General features: G+C 40.1%; 1 protein-coding gene across 2 annotated transcripts; it reads right to left on the minus strand.

The window, feature by feature from the left end:
• Nucleotides 1-9167: 9167 nt before the first annotated feature.
• RAMAC (RNA guanine-7 methyltransferase activating subunit) lies at nucleotides 9168-13476 on the minus strand. 2 transcript variants are annotated; one of them, XM_067305768.1, is made up of 3 exons: nucleotides 13408-13476; nucleotides 12058-12225; nucleotides 9168-10410 (listed from the first exon to the last, which is right to left on the minus strand). In XM_067305768.1, the coding sequence occupies exons 2-3, from the start codon at nucleotides 12222-12224 to the stop codon at nucleotides 10221-10223; spliced, it is 357 nt and encodes a 118-aa protein (XP_067161869.1). In that variant the 5' UTR covers nucleotide 12225; nucleotides 13408-13476; the 3' UTR covers nucleotides 9168-10220. The 2 variants fall into 2 exon arrangements, with proteins under 2 accessions (XP_067161869.1, XP_013812705.1); XM_013957251.2 differs by lacking the exon at nucleotides 13408-13476 and adding an exon at nucleotides 13017-13379.
• Nucleotides 13477-17269: the final 3793 nt, after the last annotated feature.

Raw genomic sequence — 17269 nt, forward strand, 5'->3', positions numbered from 1 at the left:
TAGTTACGGCAGGCTCATAACAATATAAAAAATGTGATTTTGTTTTTCGTTAGCTTTTCAATTTCCTCTTAATAACTTTAACAGAGAAAAAAATTTTTTTTGATCAAAATCATTATCATTTAAAGCCATACAAATTTGAAAGCTCTTAGAAGGTTATGAAGGTTAATTAAAATACCCATTTTAATTGTTCCTCAAACAGGTTGTATTTTATTTTGTTTTATTCATCTACCTCTTCATTTTCTTGTGTATTGTGAAGTTTCCTGACAAAGGGCCAATGGAGAGAAATTATAAACTGATTTTAATATAACCCCATTCTGGCATATATCGGTATTCAGGAGGTATTACTTATCTTCACCTGACATGATGCATTAATTTGACTTGGAAACTGTGTAAGATGGGAACACAGGGTAAACAATTTATTGAATTAAATAAAATCATAACTACAAATCAACGGTTCTATCACAATGTTTTGCTAGTTAAAACCTTACCTTGCCTGCACAGGATTCTGCAGTTTGCCGGCTGTTGCACTCTGCAGCTTCACCTGCAGGCCAGCGCTGTCGCGCGGACAGGCAGGGCCTCGTCGCCCCCGAAGCGGTGCAGAACCAGCGTGGCGTTTACCCGCTGCCAGTCGTGACGCAGGTGTCATACGCGCAGGGTCCTTTGCATACTGTAACATCTGCTCAGGTTCCCAGCATGCTGCAGCGGGTTGGCTGCTGCAATGTTTTGTGTCTGTTATGCTTGCAGAAAATAATGTATTTTATTTAGCAGCTTAATCCACTGGAATTCAAATTAATTCTATCCTTTGGACCCTTTGCTTGTTTCAGGTCCATAGTATTACAAAATTAGAGGCAGAAAGAAACTTCATCTCAATAAAGATGGAAAGAATAGAGACTGCATTTCAGGGACTAGGGAGAAGATGGGTCTGTGGCAGTGAATGGCAACATCAGCCGGCCCCGGTCCAGATCCCTGCCACAGCGACACCGCTGCGATGGGCAGCGAAGAGCAGAGGGCCCTGCGCCCCTGCGGACAGATCCTGCTGAGGTGTCAGTGCCTTCTGACTACCTACGGTCATTTTCCTGTCTTAAATAACCTGCTTTCAGCTGTTGAAACCAAGGCAGTCTTGTGTATTTAACATGAGATTGCCGTATTAAATTCTCCTTCGCTCTCTTGCAAGCAGCAGTAGAGGAGCAGGGTAGCGATGTCAGTAACGGCTTAGCATGGGAAGGACTCTGGCCTCTCCTGAATTCAGCTGGCATCCCTAAATGGGCTGTTTTTATCCTGAGAGCAGTGCAGGCAAAATCTCATGAGAACAGAAGTACCATCAAGGCACCGTGACAAGCCAGTCCACAATGAAGCTGTCCCGACGTAACAAGCTCATAGCTGGTGATAAACAGTGCCGAGGAGGAGGTCACATATTTAAGGCATAGTTAAGGAGGAAGGAATTGGCCTTCAGCTCCAGTAGGTTCAGAGAATAGTTTCCAGTGGGAAGTATGGAAAATCTGTCAATCGGTTCATCTAAAATTTAACTGGACAAAAAACCCCAAACTTGATTGTAACTGTTTGGTCAGGGATTGCTCTGTGTGTGCGGAGAGATGGGATGACAGCATGGTGGAGTCGGAAAAGCTGGAATGAGAGAGACTAGACAAGGCTAAAGCTTTTCAGCAGTGAAAGTTCGGAAATTGTGTCTGTGCGACCGTAGCTCTCGATGCCTAAGTCATAGCCAGAAAATGCTTCTGCTGAGCTGGATGATGCTAAGAGCAGCGTAGAGTCGGGCTGTGCTCATACCGAGGGGGCTTCCTGTAGAGCTCCACTGGTAACTCTTTTTCACGACAAAATTGAAGCTCTTGCAGTTTTATGACCATAATGTCATTTCCTAAACAGATTGGACTGTGCTAGCAAAAAAAAAGTTCTTCCGCTTTTATATTTGTCTATGTGAGCGTGAAAGGGTACACCTTAAGAAAAAATAACTTTAAAAGCTGCATGCGTTGGCAGTACAGGAATGGATTTTATTGACGAGTGGCTTGAAAGCCTCTGAATAGGTAGCTATACCCCCACTGAAGAACTGGTCTATGTGTATTTTTGCATAGGTTTAATTAAACCCTTTTAGTTAGACTGTCATAACATTTTTGCATTTTAAGGTCCTTATTTTCCTCAGAGTGGCTTATTTCAGTTTGGTTTGACCTTGCTTCTAATTTTTAAGAAGTTTTAAACCAAAACAGCACATCCATAGGCTCTGTACAGACACACCAAAGGTGCTTTATCTACTTTGGCTTATGCTGAGGAAAGTGCCTTTGCCCTGTCTGTAAGTAACCAGGTGGTGCTGACCTTCAGTTTCTTTGTGTAGCTACTTTTCTATTTACACACTATTTGAAAACCTGCCCTAATTTTGCCAAATGAAACCAAGACACAGATACTCAGTATGGGTCTTAATTCAGGGTGGAAGTTGTGGTGATCTTGATGCTTATTTTGGGAGGCATAAATATAAAAAAAGAGCTGACATTATTAAAGTTTCTTTTCTTTTGTGCCTTACAAATGTCAGTGTTTTTTAACAGTCTTAAAAGCTTCTGTCCAAGTAGTAGAAAACCTGAAGAGGCTGAGAAGGTTCTCTGGTGCATGTCTTGGGAGACGTGGTTACAGCCAGGTTGCTGCCTTTTGAAACATGCTTAGGAGGTATGATCTGAAGAGATGAAAATTAACAGTTAAGGTCATTCATCAGCCAACGTCCTGTAGCACTGCTGCGTGCATGTGCGGCGGAAGTGGAGATGAGCCAAAAAGCAGCTGAGTCTGTGGATGGTTTTGAATCCAAAGTCACGCTGGGACCTGCTGGGATGTCTAGGATCCTCCCCCAGAGCATTAATGAAAAATAGATGCCATCTGGAAGGATTTTCATGCCAAGGGATTGTGATGCCATCTTTGTCTTCCAGTTCTCATCAATCACAAATGGCTTTTAAACAGATTTATATTTTACCTTCAATCAGATGATTTCATCTTCTCAGCTACTGAGGACACTCTCTTTGACCTTTCAATAGCCTCTTATAGAAGCAGGATTTTTCTTTCTGATCAGAGGCATTTGTTGTGATGGATGCTCTGTTACTCTTCTTTTTCCTTTTCCTGCACCAGTATATTCCTCCCTTTTTCATGGCTCTTCCACTCCTTCCCTTACCACTACATTTTCTTTCCTCTTGTCTTGCCATAGGTTTAAAGAACAGCTTTACCTTTTACATTTCTAAAACTTGGATGCTTAACTATGAAGTTGTAGTATAGTATATTGCATTAAAAATTTTCCATCTGCTAGATTGAAAAAAAAAAAAAAAACCTGTAATACTTTCAGAGAGGCTGGGATTTTTGCACAGTCTTACCGTGATTGCATGGTATGTGTGTGAATGCTTTTGAAACCAATTAAATATAAGTGAATGGTACATTCAATATAGTAGCCATGACAAGTTATGTTGATGTGGAATCTAGCTAGTTTGCATAGATTGCTCCCACATTTTTAATCCACCTCTCTCCAGTTCAGTATTAACTATCAGATTGGACTACCCATACCTCTTAGTTATGATAAGGCTGTCTTTATGCAGCTTATATTTTTGAAAGATATTTCTATTACGTCCGTAAGAGTTGGAATCATTTACTGTTTAGTGCAAGTCTAGTAGTACAATGCGTGGAGAGTTTTCTAGGCCACAGAATCCCGGGGGTGCAGCCTGCAAATAGTCTGCTATATAACAACACAGTAAAATAAAGGCGGGGTTTAAATCAAGTAATTGCCAGCATATTGTCTGTAATGTGTTTAGTTTTAGTTAAAAAAAATATCAGAAAACAATTAATTCCTTCACAAGAATGTTTCTAGTGCATCGTGTTGGGGCTTACAGAGCCCAGCTGAGGTTATGCTACACACCAGACACGTGCTTTAAATGGGGCAGTCCCTGTCTGGGAGAACTGGTAGCTGAAATGATGGTACAGAGGAGGGAAAAGGGGGAGAGTTATCGTTGTTTTCTGGATGGGAAACTGAGACGCAAAAGCGTTAAAGGTGTCTGTAGCTGAGGTGGGAATTCACACGTGTCTCCGGTTCTATCTTCTACAGCATCCTTTCCATTTGACTTCCTTTTTAGGCCAGGTGGAATGACTCGCGTTGTGGTGAAATTGTCTTTTCAGAATTTTTAAATAGCTTTAAAAAGTGTATCTTTAGGAGCGTTCAAGAATATGAGGAACCAGTACAACAGAGGTATCTGACACAGAGTAGCCTGATGCCTGTGTAACGACAGGATGCAGAGCAGTAAAAATACTTGATATGGGATTTTAAAAAACATTTTTAGGACAGTAGTAAGAATATGTCTATAGCAGATGTGGAAAGAAGTAGGATTAGGCTGATCTTTCATTAGCTAGTACTAAATCCATGTTGTCTCTAAAAACTAAAATCCTGCTGGTGAAGTCCAGAGAGGTTCTTCAACTGGATTTACTGGGGCTGCAGGGTATGTGATCAACAGGCATTTGTTTATCATTCCCTGGATCTGTCTGCCTGGCCTAAGGACGTGCAAACTCTGCTGGTGTAACGAGGCAGCTGCTTCACCCCTTGCAGCCACTTAGGTCCATAGTCCTCCTCCTTCCTGAGCGCTGAGGAGAGGAGGTCCCTGGGGGCTGCGGAGGGGGAAGCAGTTGTGCTTTTGGTCCCCCAGGCTGTGGAGTGGCAGTAAAGTCATTTGATAACCAATAATCAAATCTCAAAACATATTTTCCCCGGAAGGGTTCAGGATACAAGGGCATGAAACAATTGTGCCTTTAGGTGAGCTGTGCTCCTTCCCATCTTTGCCCAGGCTGTGCAGCATCCGCTCCCCGCTCCCTTCTTGCCCGAGAACAACAAAACATGTAATTCTGCTGATGGAAGTGTCCTCCGAGGTGCAGGGCTGGGCAATGGCATTGGCCCCAGTGGCAGGTTAAGGTTAAGCTCCTTTAAGTCCTTACAGCAGTTTAGCTGAGCTGCAGCGTGGAGGAGGCTGTGCGCACCCCAAGCGTGATGCTCCATCAGGTCACTTCAGAACGGATGTTTTGAGACGGTGGCATATAAACAAGTAAAATGAGGTTGATCTGAGGAGAATATGCATCTCTCTACACAGAGCTCTTGCACTAAACTGATCTAAACTCCAAAGGTTTCTGCTTGCTGAATTTAAAGGCTCATACCATTAACACCACTGAAGCAGTATTCTTAAACGTAATTTTTTTTAGGTCTCAGTGGCATTCATAAATCAAGGTGACTTGGTGACTACAGAAGGGTGAAGCATAAACTTGCCATGGCAAAGGTCTGTGTGTTAATTTTCTCTTATTTTGTAGAAAGGATATGTAATACTGTGGGGCTGGTTGCATTCAGTAATTATTATTATTATTTATTTTTATTAAACATATTTCCAATAGAAAACAAACTTCAGACATGATTTTGGACAAAGAGCAATCCACCATCTCATCTGCCCTAAAATTCCTTCTGCACGCTTAAATGCTAGGAGTATGGTGTCCAAAAGCTATATGAAACATCCTATTGCTTATTGGTATTTTTTAACCTATATCTCAAAACCACTAATTATAATCTTAAATATTTAATTTATGTGGATATATAAATACCAAATTATTTTTCCTCACACTGAAAAAGAACTTTGAAGAGCTTAATATCCTTAATGAATCTTTTAACATGCAATATGTTTCAGTTTGAAAATTCTGTCTTCCCTCATCTTACTATTTTTTCTAGAATAAGATTTGGCTTTGGTTGTTTTTGCAGTTCTATAACAAATAATTAAATTGTTTTCTTAATTTTAACTCCTCTTTGAATAGATGAGTTTTTCTTCAAATAACAAGCAGGAATAGCTATTGATACTGTATCATCTTTTATTAGTGAGGCAAGGTTTGAATCACACAGTATGCAAAAAAAAAGGCGAAAAATATATTTGTGGGAAAAAGTCATCAAGCTGCCGACTTGAACTCTTTGAATTTGAAAAAGAGGCATGTGCATATTAGGAACAAGATAACATTAACTTATATTCCTGCTTGTTAGAAATAACAAAAAAAGGTTACCAGTAGGAATGATTATATGATTTATCCTGTTCTGTGCTTTTATTAGACTTACAGGAAAACGTACTTATTACCAACTTTTACCATCTCTTGTAATAAATTTGCATTTTAATAGGACAGAGTACTTAAAAAGTCAGAGGGCGAGCTGTACAGAGGTGACATTTTGGCATCATTGTTCTCATAAGCAAATGAAGACTGACAACCACTAAGTGCAGTCAGTGCTCTACTGAAGAAGAATATAAGCCATGGTAAACAAAAATAAATCCAGGCCTGCAGGGCCTAATGAGAAAATAATCCTCTTGAGAGGAAAGATCATTATGCACCACCATACTAAAGTTACCATCTACTATCCTGACAGTTCTGGAGCTGCTGGACTCCAGGATTTATGTCCACCTGTGTTCAATCAGGCTGCATATTTCCTCGGTATTGTCAGGGAAACCTGATCTGCCCTATAATCTTTCTTACTCTCTGGTTGTTAAAATATCAGCACTATGCATAATTTAAGCAGGGTTATATCACTCTCTTCTAACACATGAGGACAACAGGATGGATTACAGTAATATTTCCTGATTGGCAAATGAAAGGTAAGGGAGTTGCAGTTTCATTAAAATGCTGCTAAGATGGGCTGTAGCTGCTGTAAGGGACAGTCCTGGTCTCCCTTTCCTGACCACATGTTCCCCCCCCTCGCTTTTGTCGGAGGGCTAGAGAAGGGGCGACTGCACAGGCTGCAGCAGCTAACACAATTAATGCAGAGTTGTATAATTTCTGTAAGGAATAGAGGGGGAAAAGAACCTTAGGTTAAATTTGATACAGCTAGAACTCTCCCTCCAGCATCTCAGTTTAAGAAGCAAATGTGAACACGTTTCTTGGTTAAGCAAAATATTTCTTAGCAAATTAATAGTGTGACTTTTTATATATATAAACATATTTAAACAGTAGGAATTTAAATATACTTGTGGTTCTAGAAATTGAATGTTGATTATATGCATATTGAAAGAATCACACTTCTCCTCCTTGTCTGAAATCTCTATTAGAGAGCCTCTTGATAGTATTTCAGCTTCTAGCTAACCTTTCAGAGCATGTCTGAACATTTCTACTGCCAGCTGTAGAGTTAGGATAAAATACATGCTGAATAGCAGTGAACACTTGTAAAATTGTATCTCACAAATCACACTAGGAATTTTTTCTACCGCTTTCTTTGCCTTCCAGTGGCTTTCAGCTTAGTACTGATTTGAAGGTATTTAGCCATTTTGAGCATACTAGTTTATCTTTCGTTTTATGCGTGTTAATAATGATGTCTGAGCAAATGTCAGAGGGAAGAGTTCTTTTAAAGTAAAATTTCAGGCACAGAATTTTAATGTTTACCCTATAATCTCCATTGTACTTGAACAATTTCTGTAGTTTTTGCAGTTCCAAATGTTAAAGTTTTATCCTCTGTAGCACTGTGTTATGCAAAGGGAGAAAAAACACTTGAACAAACCTTAATTGCAGGCAGTATTTACCAGATGTAAGTAGTTTGACAGACAACAGTAAAATGGACTTTATCATAAATACTAGCATCTAAGTGGACACTGCTGCAGGTAATAATTATTGAATTCTAATTATATTTCTCTCCAGTGCAAGGCATGCATATATTTTGAATGCATTATTCGTGAAAAAATTAGATTTTTGCTATAATTGTTCTAAAAAAGTTTTGTAAACCACACAAGTCTTAAAAGTTGAATCAAGAGTTGTAATGCTGAGGCAGTAGTGAATAACACGAGTCAAGAATGTAAAACAGAAACAAGAAAGCTGCATTGATCTAGGTGACTCTCTTGCTGGCTCAGTCAAGAAACTCAGAATACTAGAGCCGAGACCATGGAACGTGTGACATCCCCTTGGACAGGCCACCCTAATATATCTGTTTCTCCAGCTTGATCACACTGTTGTAGATAATTTTCCATACCCCATTCTTTATTCACTAGCTGAAAGACACTAAAATAAAATAGTTATTGGGCTTGAGAAAAGCAACAGATAAGGCAAAATCCATTCCTTTTGCCAGGTTTTATTTCAACCTGAGATGCTACTCCAGATGGTAACTAGGAAGAATATCCTGGCTCAGGCTGACTTCCGTGGCATAGCTGGAAGTGTCAGGCTTAGTCTTTGCAGAAAGAGATGCACTCTTTTCTTGGAAGTGGGAGTCTGGGCTATCTGGCACCTTGCATGTGATTCTACATAAAAAAGGAATTCTACAGTACCATCTCGCAGACTTCCTACAGCGCATAGAAAAACTTTGGATAACCTTATTGCCCCCATGTAACAACTCTGCCAATGTTTATCCATGTTAAGCATCAAGGGTTAAAAAGGTTGCATTTCATCCTGGAGATCTCCTCAAAGGAAAACAAACCTCATGCTACCAAATTTCTCAGGTTAAACAATCAAATTCAAGACAAATACTTCAGGGAGTAGAATAATAAAAACTGTATCATCAGAGCTCTCAACAACATTATATGAAAAGGGGGAAAAGAGGAATACTTAGTAGGTAGGTGGAGACACTTGTAAGCAGCCCAGCTTTTGCATCACAAGACTATGTAAAACCTACAAACAGCACACACTTCTAAGATCAACAGTAAGCATACTCTTTACTTTTAAAAGCTATATTGTGAGCTGGAAGACTATGCTTTTAACTTATGTATTTATTCTTTGTTTTTAAATCAAGATCCACTAATTTGAACTCCTTATCACAAAATGTGATGTGATGTAATGACTTATACAACACTCAGCCTGGAGGGTTCTGTGTTACTGTACAATAGCTGAAGAAAATGTCAAGTACAAAAAAATGCACTGTTCTGATACAAATTAGCTTATCAAGTAAACAGCAAAACAGAGAACTTTGACTCTCTTATAGTAGAATGTAAGGTACTGGATTAATGCTCCAGACTTCTTAATTAATCACAATATGTCTCATCCTCTTGATTTTAGCTGAATGGGCCACTCTTCTAATTTAAACCAGCAGCTGTCCAATATTAACACTTATCAGTTAGTGTTGATTCTTGTGCAGCTGTCAGCCTAGATGCCTGTGTTGCAATTCTAAACATTTCAAAAGTAGATTTCAGAAATATTCAGAAACATCCTTAAGCCTGAAATACGCTTTTATTTGTGTGAATATTAAAAAAATACAGAACTCAAATTATTTAAGAACCAAAAAACATACCCTATACTGCTTATGCTATTTTCTCATGCAAAAAGTACAGAACAGTACTTATTATGGTTCAAGACATCCATGAAGCACTTCATAAAAACTAATTACAATCATCATGATTTTACAGCTTTACTTAAAGAAACAGGAATCTCAAAATGTGTCATGCACATACCAAAATTATTTTAAGATGATATAAATTAATCCAAGTTTGGTACTACTTCTCAGATAAAACTTGTGTACCACTGACTATTAGAGTAAGAAGATACATATTTAAATCACTTAATTTATTTCAATTGTTACCATGCTTTAAGAGGAATACTGCATATAAATTGAAACCATCAATTCAACAGACAGGAATTTATCCTGTATGTGAGATCTTGTTTCTCTGATGCAATTCTTTTTATTCCAATAAATTCAATATTGAGAAGCCACACATCTTCATCAATATCTAAAAAAAGTTCCTCTCTTCAGTTTTCATAAATGCCAGCACACCATAAAGTATTTCTGTAATAGCATCTCTCATCTCCTTTTAAAACATCTGAAATTCAAACCAAACTGAGTTTTTCTCACTATCAAGAGCCAAACTTGGAACTTCTCTCCAAAGAAAGACACAATATGTCACTTCCCAAAAGAACTGTCTTAAGACCATGTGCTAGTGCTATGAGCTGCAGACTAGCCCCCTGACCTGTTTTCCAAAATGTAACAGAAAAGTGTACTAATACGCATTCAAACAAAGAAGAATATGAGATAGAAATTTAATCTAAGATCTGCAGCCTCTACACAAACTTAGTTTAATATGCTTTTATTATTCATAAAGGGTACTTCCTTTTTCAGTTTGCACTACAGATAAACAGGAATGGACTTCCATACTGATTCCTCAGTTATCTATAAAACTGTGAATCATTAGAAAACTGAAGACAGACAAAGCCCAACTGACTGATTTTTTTTAATGTATTGTTACTGGACCTTCAAATCACAAGTATCATCAGTAGGGATGGTAACGAGGCCCTGGGTTGTAGGAGTTGTAGCCATACTGTCCATAGTGAGAAGAGTAAGATTGTCCTTGTCTGTGCTGCTGGTAGTTGTTACCCCAACTTCTTTCTGGCCTCTGATTAGATCTATGGTCACCTTGCCAGTTGTATCTGTCCCCTCTAAAGTATCTGCCGTCTTGAAACCTGTAACGAAAAGAAGTGTCACAAAGTTTTGCACAAACATGAGATTTTAAAAGATGAACGATAATGAACTCTTAAATGTTTCCACAAGAACTGTCATCCAACTATTTATACACTCAATTACTTATAGTTTTTGCAACAAACTCTGATAAAAACATATCTACAGTCATCTGAGATCATTCATTTATTTCTTGCTACTACCCAACACATCATTTGCTGAGCAGCGGAAGGCAGAGTGTTTCCTAATACAAAGTATTCACAACGTATTAGATGAAGTTCTGGAACTTTGAATAAAGACTCCAACAGACCATACCTAAAAAGCAGTCAGATGGTATATCTGTAGATAGCTAGAGCCAAGCCAGTTTCAATCTAGTAGCTTCATGGCACTAGGCTGAAAGCTGTGGCAAAGCAGATTTAAGTACAACTTAGCTATCGAACAGTCTAACGTCTTGGAATTTGCATATTCCTTAGAATATATGCTATCATTGCTTCATGGTCTCTTATCAATTACCATACTCAAGAGAGCATGAGTATGTTACTCGGATACACTCGAGGAGTCGCTTATGGTATTTAGTCTTTGTTCAGGCTAAATTGTGTTTTTACAGTAGTAGCAGCATTGCTGTCCACACCTGAGCTGTCTCACAGCCATTTTGCTTGAATATCTAATGGTGTGGTGTAGTGCACTATAGACAAACAATATTTGCATAAGTTGCAATCAGCTTCATGACCAGAGTGGAGACACAACAGTTCATTAGTTAAAAGAAGAATAAGGTTTTGTAAGAATAGCTCCTTAAACAGTCATCCCTTTTTTTAATCTATAGAAACTGATTCTGTTTAACTTACTGACAAGCTTCTAGGGTGAGAAAAAGTTAAAGTGTTGTCCTTTTGTTTTACTTCTCAGAAGGCACAAATCCTGTTTAGACATTTAGTTAAGAAATCTTCCCAACTGTTAGCAGGACTTGCGTTTTAACTACTTTAACATCAAGCCTGATGTCATATGATATGCTGTCATTTTCCTTTTTCAGTCGCACAAAAATCAGATGTTACTGTTCAGAATTAAATAAAAAGCTACAATTACATCCAGAAGAAATGGTATAATTCAAAGTATTTTGGGGTAGGAAAGTATCATTGCACTTGCTAGATAAAGATGATGCATTTTAGTCACTTCTAATAGATAAAAAATGCAATGTTATTGAGGTTGCAAATGAAATGTTTTTGGACAGCTAGCAGTACATAATCATGTTGTTAGCCTGTTCCTTTGCACAGGCAGTTTCCCAATGATTATTATGCAACAGAAGATAGGCTGCTTAGTTTTGCAGAACTCTCATCTTTCCCCGCTGGAAAAGTGTTCCTGGCTGAACAGCAACAAATCCAAGGGCAATGGGTTGAGTGGTTCCAGCTCATTCCTTACTGAACAGCATTTTACGTTATACTTCTATACAACTGCAAAAACTTTCAGTATCAGTACAGAGAAAACATAAAAATTCACTACTTTTTAGAGGAGACTGTTTCTTTTAAATATAGAAGCCTATGAAGTAACAAAAAGATACTTCTGTTAACACATTACTTCTCTTTATTCTGAAATACACCTAACTATGTATTTGTGAAACTACCAAGATCTGTAAAAAAAAATAAAAAATAAAACAGTACCGATCTCTGTTTCTCTGGTTACCACCCGATCTATTTCTCCATTCTTCAACTATAGGAGGTGGATCCGTAGGACGTTTCAGGTACTCTTGGTATTCCTTATCATCTAGCGTAAACCGATGAGCAAACATCTTTTCATAATTCACAGGCATGTCAACTGAGGAAGCCATTCTGAAAATTTTAAACATGAATACAATAGAAGTGGCTTTAACAGTGTATGAAGACTTTTACTGTAATAGTTACCAAAATCCACCTAGGGCAAATCAAGGATAATGAAATGTTACACTCTGATTAATGCAGTAGATGAGTTTTGGGTGGACAATAGAGATGTCTGACTCTTAAATTTGATGATCTAAGACTGTAAATACAAACAAAATGCCCTTCGTTGTCTCAACTCTCCTGAATAGGTTATCTCCGACAGAAAGCAATTCCAGTTCTTCCAATGTCCAGTCTTTGACACCTGTACTGGAAATGCCACTGATCTATCTAAACACTGGGCATGTTTTTGAGGGACTCCATCCACAGTGGAGAAATTAGACTGAAACAACTAATAGCTAACATAGTCAGCCACTACATAGCAGTACTTTCAGATCAGTTTTGACAGACCTGAATTAGGTGAGGTGAACTGTGGCAGAAAGAAATGAGGCATTTCTGTGTTTAGGATTACTAACAGAATTAAAAAAAAATACTCCTTCAGTGCATGCTCCCAGTCCACTCCCAACCCGTCCTCGACAGCAGAAACAACACTACGATCAGCCTGAAAAGTCTGCTAAGGCAGAATCTCACGTGAACCCTACAGACATACATAGCCAGCAAAGCAAAATAATTAGTTTACTCAGTAACTTACGTGGTAACGATTTTATTCAGGGAAAGGTTAGCATCTAAGATGATGTTAAATTACCTCATAATACACCTCTCATAGGGGATTGGTGTTGAAGGCCTTAGTTTCCCTGTCTCCTTACCTCTGTGCATTTGTCCTTCAGAAGCTGGTGCCATCTAGTACCGTACCTCACTAGAAGTTTGGCCCTAACAGCAAGCGCAGAGGAAAGCTCCGCGGCTCCTGTTCTAACGAGCCACGGCTCGCTGAACAGCACCGAAGGTCTCTGCCTCTGGGCTTCCAGCTTGAGCTCCCCCGCTGCCCTGCGGGCAGGACGGGCGCTGCCCCTGCGGACCGGCGGCGAGGAGGGGGAGACCGGGCTCTCCAGCCTCCTCCGCCCCGGCTCCTCGCTCGGACCCGCGCATCTGCCCCCGCGCCCGCCGCGGGAGAAGCTGCGTGTGGGGGGGGGATGCGGGGCTCGGTCCCGGCGCCCTCCTCCCCCGTAGCCGCCCCGGCCCCGGCCCCGCCGCCCTCACCCTGCGCCGCCGCCAGCCGCCGCCGCCGCCGCCTCCTTCCTCTTCCGGGCCGCGCGCGCTGCCCTTCCGCCGCCGCCGCCGGCCCCCGCGGCCCGCCCCGGCGGCAGGGCAGGGCAGGGCAGGGCAGGGCAGGGCAGCGCCGGCCGAGCCCCGCCGGCTCGGGGCGGTTCCGGCCGGTCTGGGGCGGTTCCGGCGGGCTCGGCTCGGCCCGGCCCGGCCGCGGTGCCCCCGGGCGGCGTTGGCGCTGGACGCGCGTGGCTCTTGGCGTGGCTCCGGCGGAGGTGGTGTCGGAAACGCTTGAGTTTTAACGCAAAGGCGCTTCTGAGGAGGGTAAGGGGAGCGCAGCTGCCGCGGCCCCGGCCGCTGGGGGCGTCGCTGCAGCTGGGGCCGGAGAAGTCGCGGCCACGCTGATTTCTGCCCGCAGGAAAGACGTTGAGGCCGCCTGAGGCCTGCTGGCGGCTCGGTAACCGTGTGAGCGGGGCGCGGGCTCTGCCCCTCGCCCAGGGGTTTCGCTGCCCGAGCAAGGTACTCGCGCCCCTACCCGGCGTCGCACGTAGCGCTTCGTCCCGTTGCCCTTAACACGGGTGCAGTAACAAATGGGACTGAAAACTTGCCCAAACTAGGCCCCGGGTATGTAAATCGCTGGAGGCGGAGGGTTGTACCTCCTCTTGCGCACTCCTGGGGTTCTGCTTGTTACTGCTGATTTATAAGCTGCCATAGCAGGTGTTAGCAGCGCACTGCCCCAAGGATTTGCAATAGAGGGACCCATTTTGCCCCTCTCTTCCAAAGGGATGGAAACGTTGAGACTTTCCTGCAGAGGAAACTGTTTGTGTCCCCGTTCCCCTTTGCCTTGTTTCCACGCCTTTGACATTACAAGTATTTTCATTGCTGTTTTCCACAATTCCTAAGCCAAAATTTTTTAAATGTTCTCATGCTCTGTATAAGAAATGAGTTTCTTGTAGAGCCTTTTCAGAAAGCAATGCGTTTTTAAGTTTTATAAGTTCAGGGACCTAGCTATGCTTCACTAGAGAGTCTCCTTACTGCTTGCAGACACTAGCAAAGCATATAAACTGATAATCAAATATGTTACCTTAAGCAAAATACCCCAGCAACAGTGATACTGGCATCCTATTCTCCAAATATATTAGACCAAAATAAGTGCTTTTCATGTGATATAAACAGAAATAATTAAAATTTGCTCTCCAGCATGGCTTACTTCAATACAGACAGCCCAATGCAAATATCTTAAACTGGAGTATCTAGTTGTAAGTCAAACAACTTGTTATTGAGATTGAAAAATAATATATTTTAGCTTAAGTTTTCCTCATATAATCCCTGTTCTACTGACTGCCCTTTTAAAATGGGCAGAAATAAATAAGGATTTTATTCTTTCCCCAGATATCTTTCATTTTGGCCACTGGATATTACAGGTTCAGGTGTGTCTACAGGGGATTACATACATAAAATTCATGAGATGATCCTTAATAAAAGGGAGATCTTTGTAGAGCTTCTAGGCTGCTGTTTTATGAATGAAATATTTTTCATTAAAAGACAAAACTTACTTTAATATTAAACTTTTAATTATAGACCCAAATCATCCATGCATTTAAGCACATACATAATCTAAGCATATATATAGTTCCTTCGAAGGCACGGGCTCATTGTAAACACTGTGAGCAGTATACTACACAAATTGCAATTTTGGTAGGGTGTTGTGATGTACAAGAACACTCACAGAGAATGGCTAAATCAGGATAGCATATATATTTAAAGTTTTGTGTTGTTTCGGCATTAGATCTTTTTTCATACAGTATCTTTTGTGCCCACTATGGGTTATAACATCAATAAGGCAATAGCAGTCCAGGTGGCATATTGCTAAGACTTGTTGTGGATATTGTACTGAAGTTCAAACTGCATGTAAAAAAAACAAAGGGACAGGTGATTTTTAAAGGAATAAAGGCACTTAGACAGGAATATTGGCACCAAGTAGGACTTTCAGCACTCCCTAAGCACCTCACATAGCGCATACCTACCTACATTTGCAGGTGGCCGAGTACTTAAAGGGTTTAGCTCCAAGTGTTGTCAAGACTGAGGACTTGATAATCTGCTCTTGTAATCTTTCTCCTCACTTCAAGCCTCTCCAAGTAATTAATGTGTTGTTTTTGTACAAACAAAATCTCATAATCAGCACCTCTAAAGTCTACTGTAGTGTGATAAAGCCTCCGAGTTTTTGCTTTTTTTCTATGAAGTTTATGATGTTAAATATAGTACTGTTAGATAAAGGCTTATCTTACAAATTTTAAACTAAGAACTGTTCCTTTTAGCCTATCTGAAATTAATGGAGCTTTTGCAGTATGGTGCTTCCTGGCTGAACAAAGCAATAGGCACTAAAAGCTAACAAAATCTTTTCTGCCTTAAAACAGTGGAAAAAGACAGTTCTCTTTATAATTAGTGTTGACAACTTACTGTTCTGTCACAAAATTTTGTGTTGGATGTTTTACGTAAGTCCACAGCTTCTGAACTCAAGCGTTTTCAATATATTTGATTTTCATTATAAAAAAAAATTTTTAGCTCTTGTGATTATGGACACTTTTTTGAAAAGGAAATAAATCTTTGTACAGGATTCTCAGCCTGTACCAAGAAGCAAATAGAATAATATTATTAAAGTCTTATTGGTTTAAAATCTTATATTTTTTACAATTTTCCTTTTTTTGTGACAAGGTTCATTGCTTTATATCAGTTGAGGGTGATGGCTGTGACATTTTTAATGAAAAGTCAGCATGTATCTTGGTTCCAGGCAAAAAGGGAAACTACATTTTTTGTACATTTCTGTATCTTTAAACAGGAGGAATCCTTTTAATCAAATGTTAATATCTACCTTGAGAAATCAACTAAGGAACTAATATTCCCCTGTAATTGTGTCCTGTCTGATCAAGGGAATATTGGTTTATATATGAACAAGCAAAGACACCTGCAAATATTTTTATGGATCCTGCTGTTTTTTAGAACAAAAAATAATACATCTTATATGAGATACCATTTTAGTGAAAATGTATTTTTCTTCAAAACTCTGATTTTTTTCTTGCTTGCTGAAGCTGTTCAGTGATTTCCTGTTAGCTGATTAGCCCCTTTTTTCATTTTCTCAGTTATACTGTAGTTGAAAGCCTGTTTTGTTTGTACAATAAAAACTGACTTCTCCAGATAATTTATTCTAGGAAATGGAGATGGCTGGCACTGTCAGGGAGACCAAGACTTTGTGTTCTGGCTAAGGGCAGGTACAAAGGGCATGCGTGTCAGCCTTGTTATTGATTACCTGCTAATGGAAAGCCGTGTTTCTGTGCATACAAGAGGCGGTAGGACCACCAGGGGACATCTGAGTAACTAATGACCATAAATTATTTGCTAGGTCATTCGTTGCACTGAGATACGTAAGCAGAGATACTCTTCAGCCAATCTGTAGAAATATTTAGAGCTGTGCTCTTTCTTTAGGACCTCCTGTGCTTACCAGATCAGTTCTCATCACTGGGTATTATTCCTTTGGCTGGAAAGGATGATTGCCCAGATGAATCTCACTTAAATAAGCCAAGATATAGCAGCTGTTAGTGACGAAGGCATCCGAAGCCTGTGCAATAATTCTGTCAGATCTTTGCCTTGCCTGTGCCATTATCTTGTATTGTACAACATCACTGAGCTTCAGATACATACCTCCATATGGTATTGTAAAGTGAAGTCCATAAAGGAACAGACTGCAGATTTCTACCAGCTTCACTAAACTTAATACAAGAAAAGTTTCCTTCCCATAATGACCTTTACATGTTAACTGCAAAAAATATATATATATTGTTCTTTTTCTGAGAAGGAG

The sequence above is a fragment of the Apteryx mantelli genome, chromosome 15, assembly GCF_036417845.1.
Source record: "Apteryx mantelli isolate bAptMan1 chromosome 15, bAptMan1.hap1, whole genome shotgun sequence".
NCBI classification, from domain to species: domain Eukaryota; kingdom Metazoa; phylum Chordata; class Aves; order Apterygiformes; family Apterygidae; genus Apteryx; species Apteryx mantelli.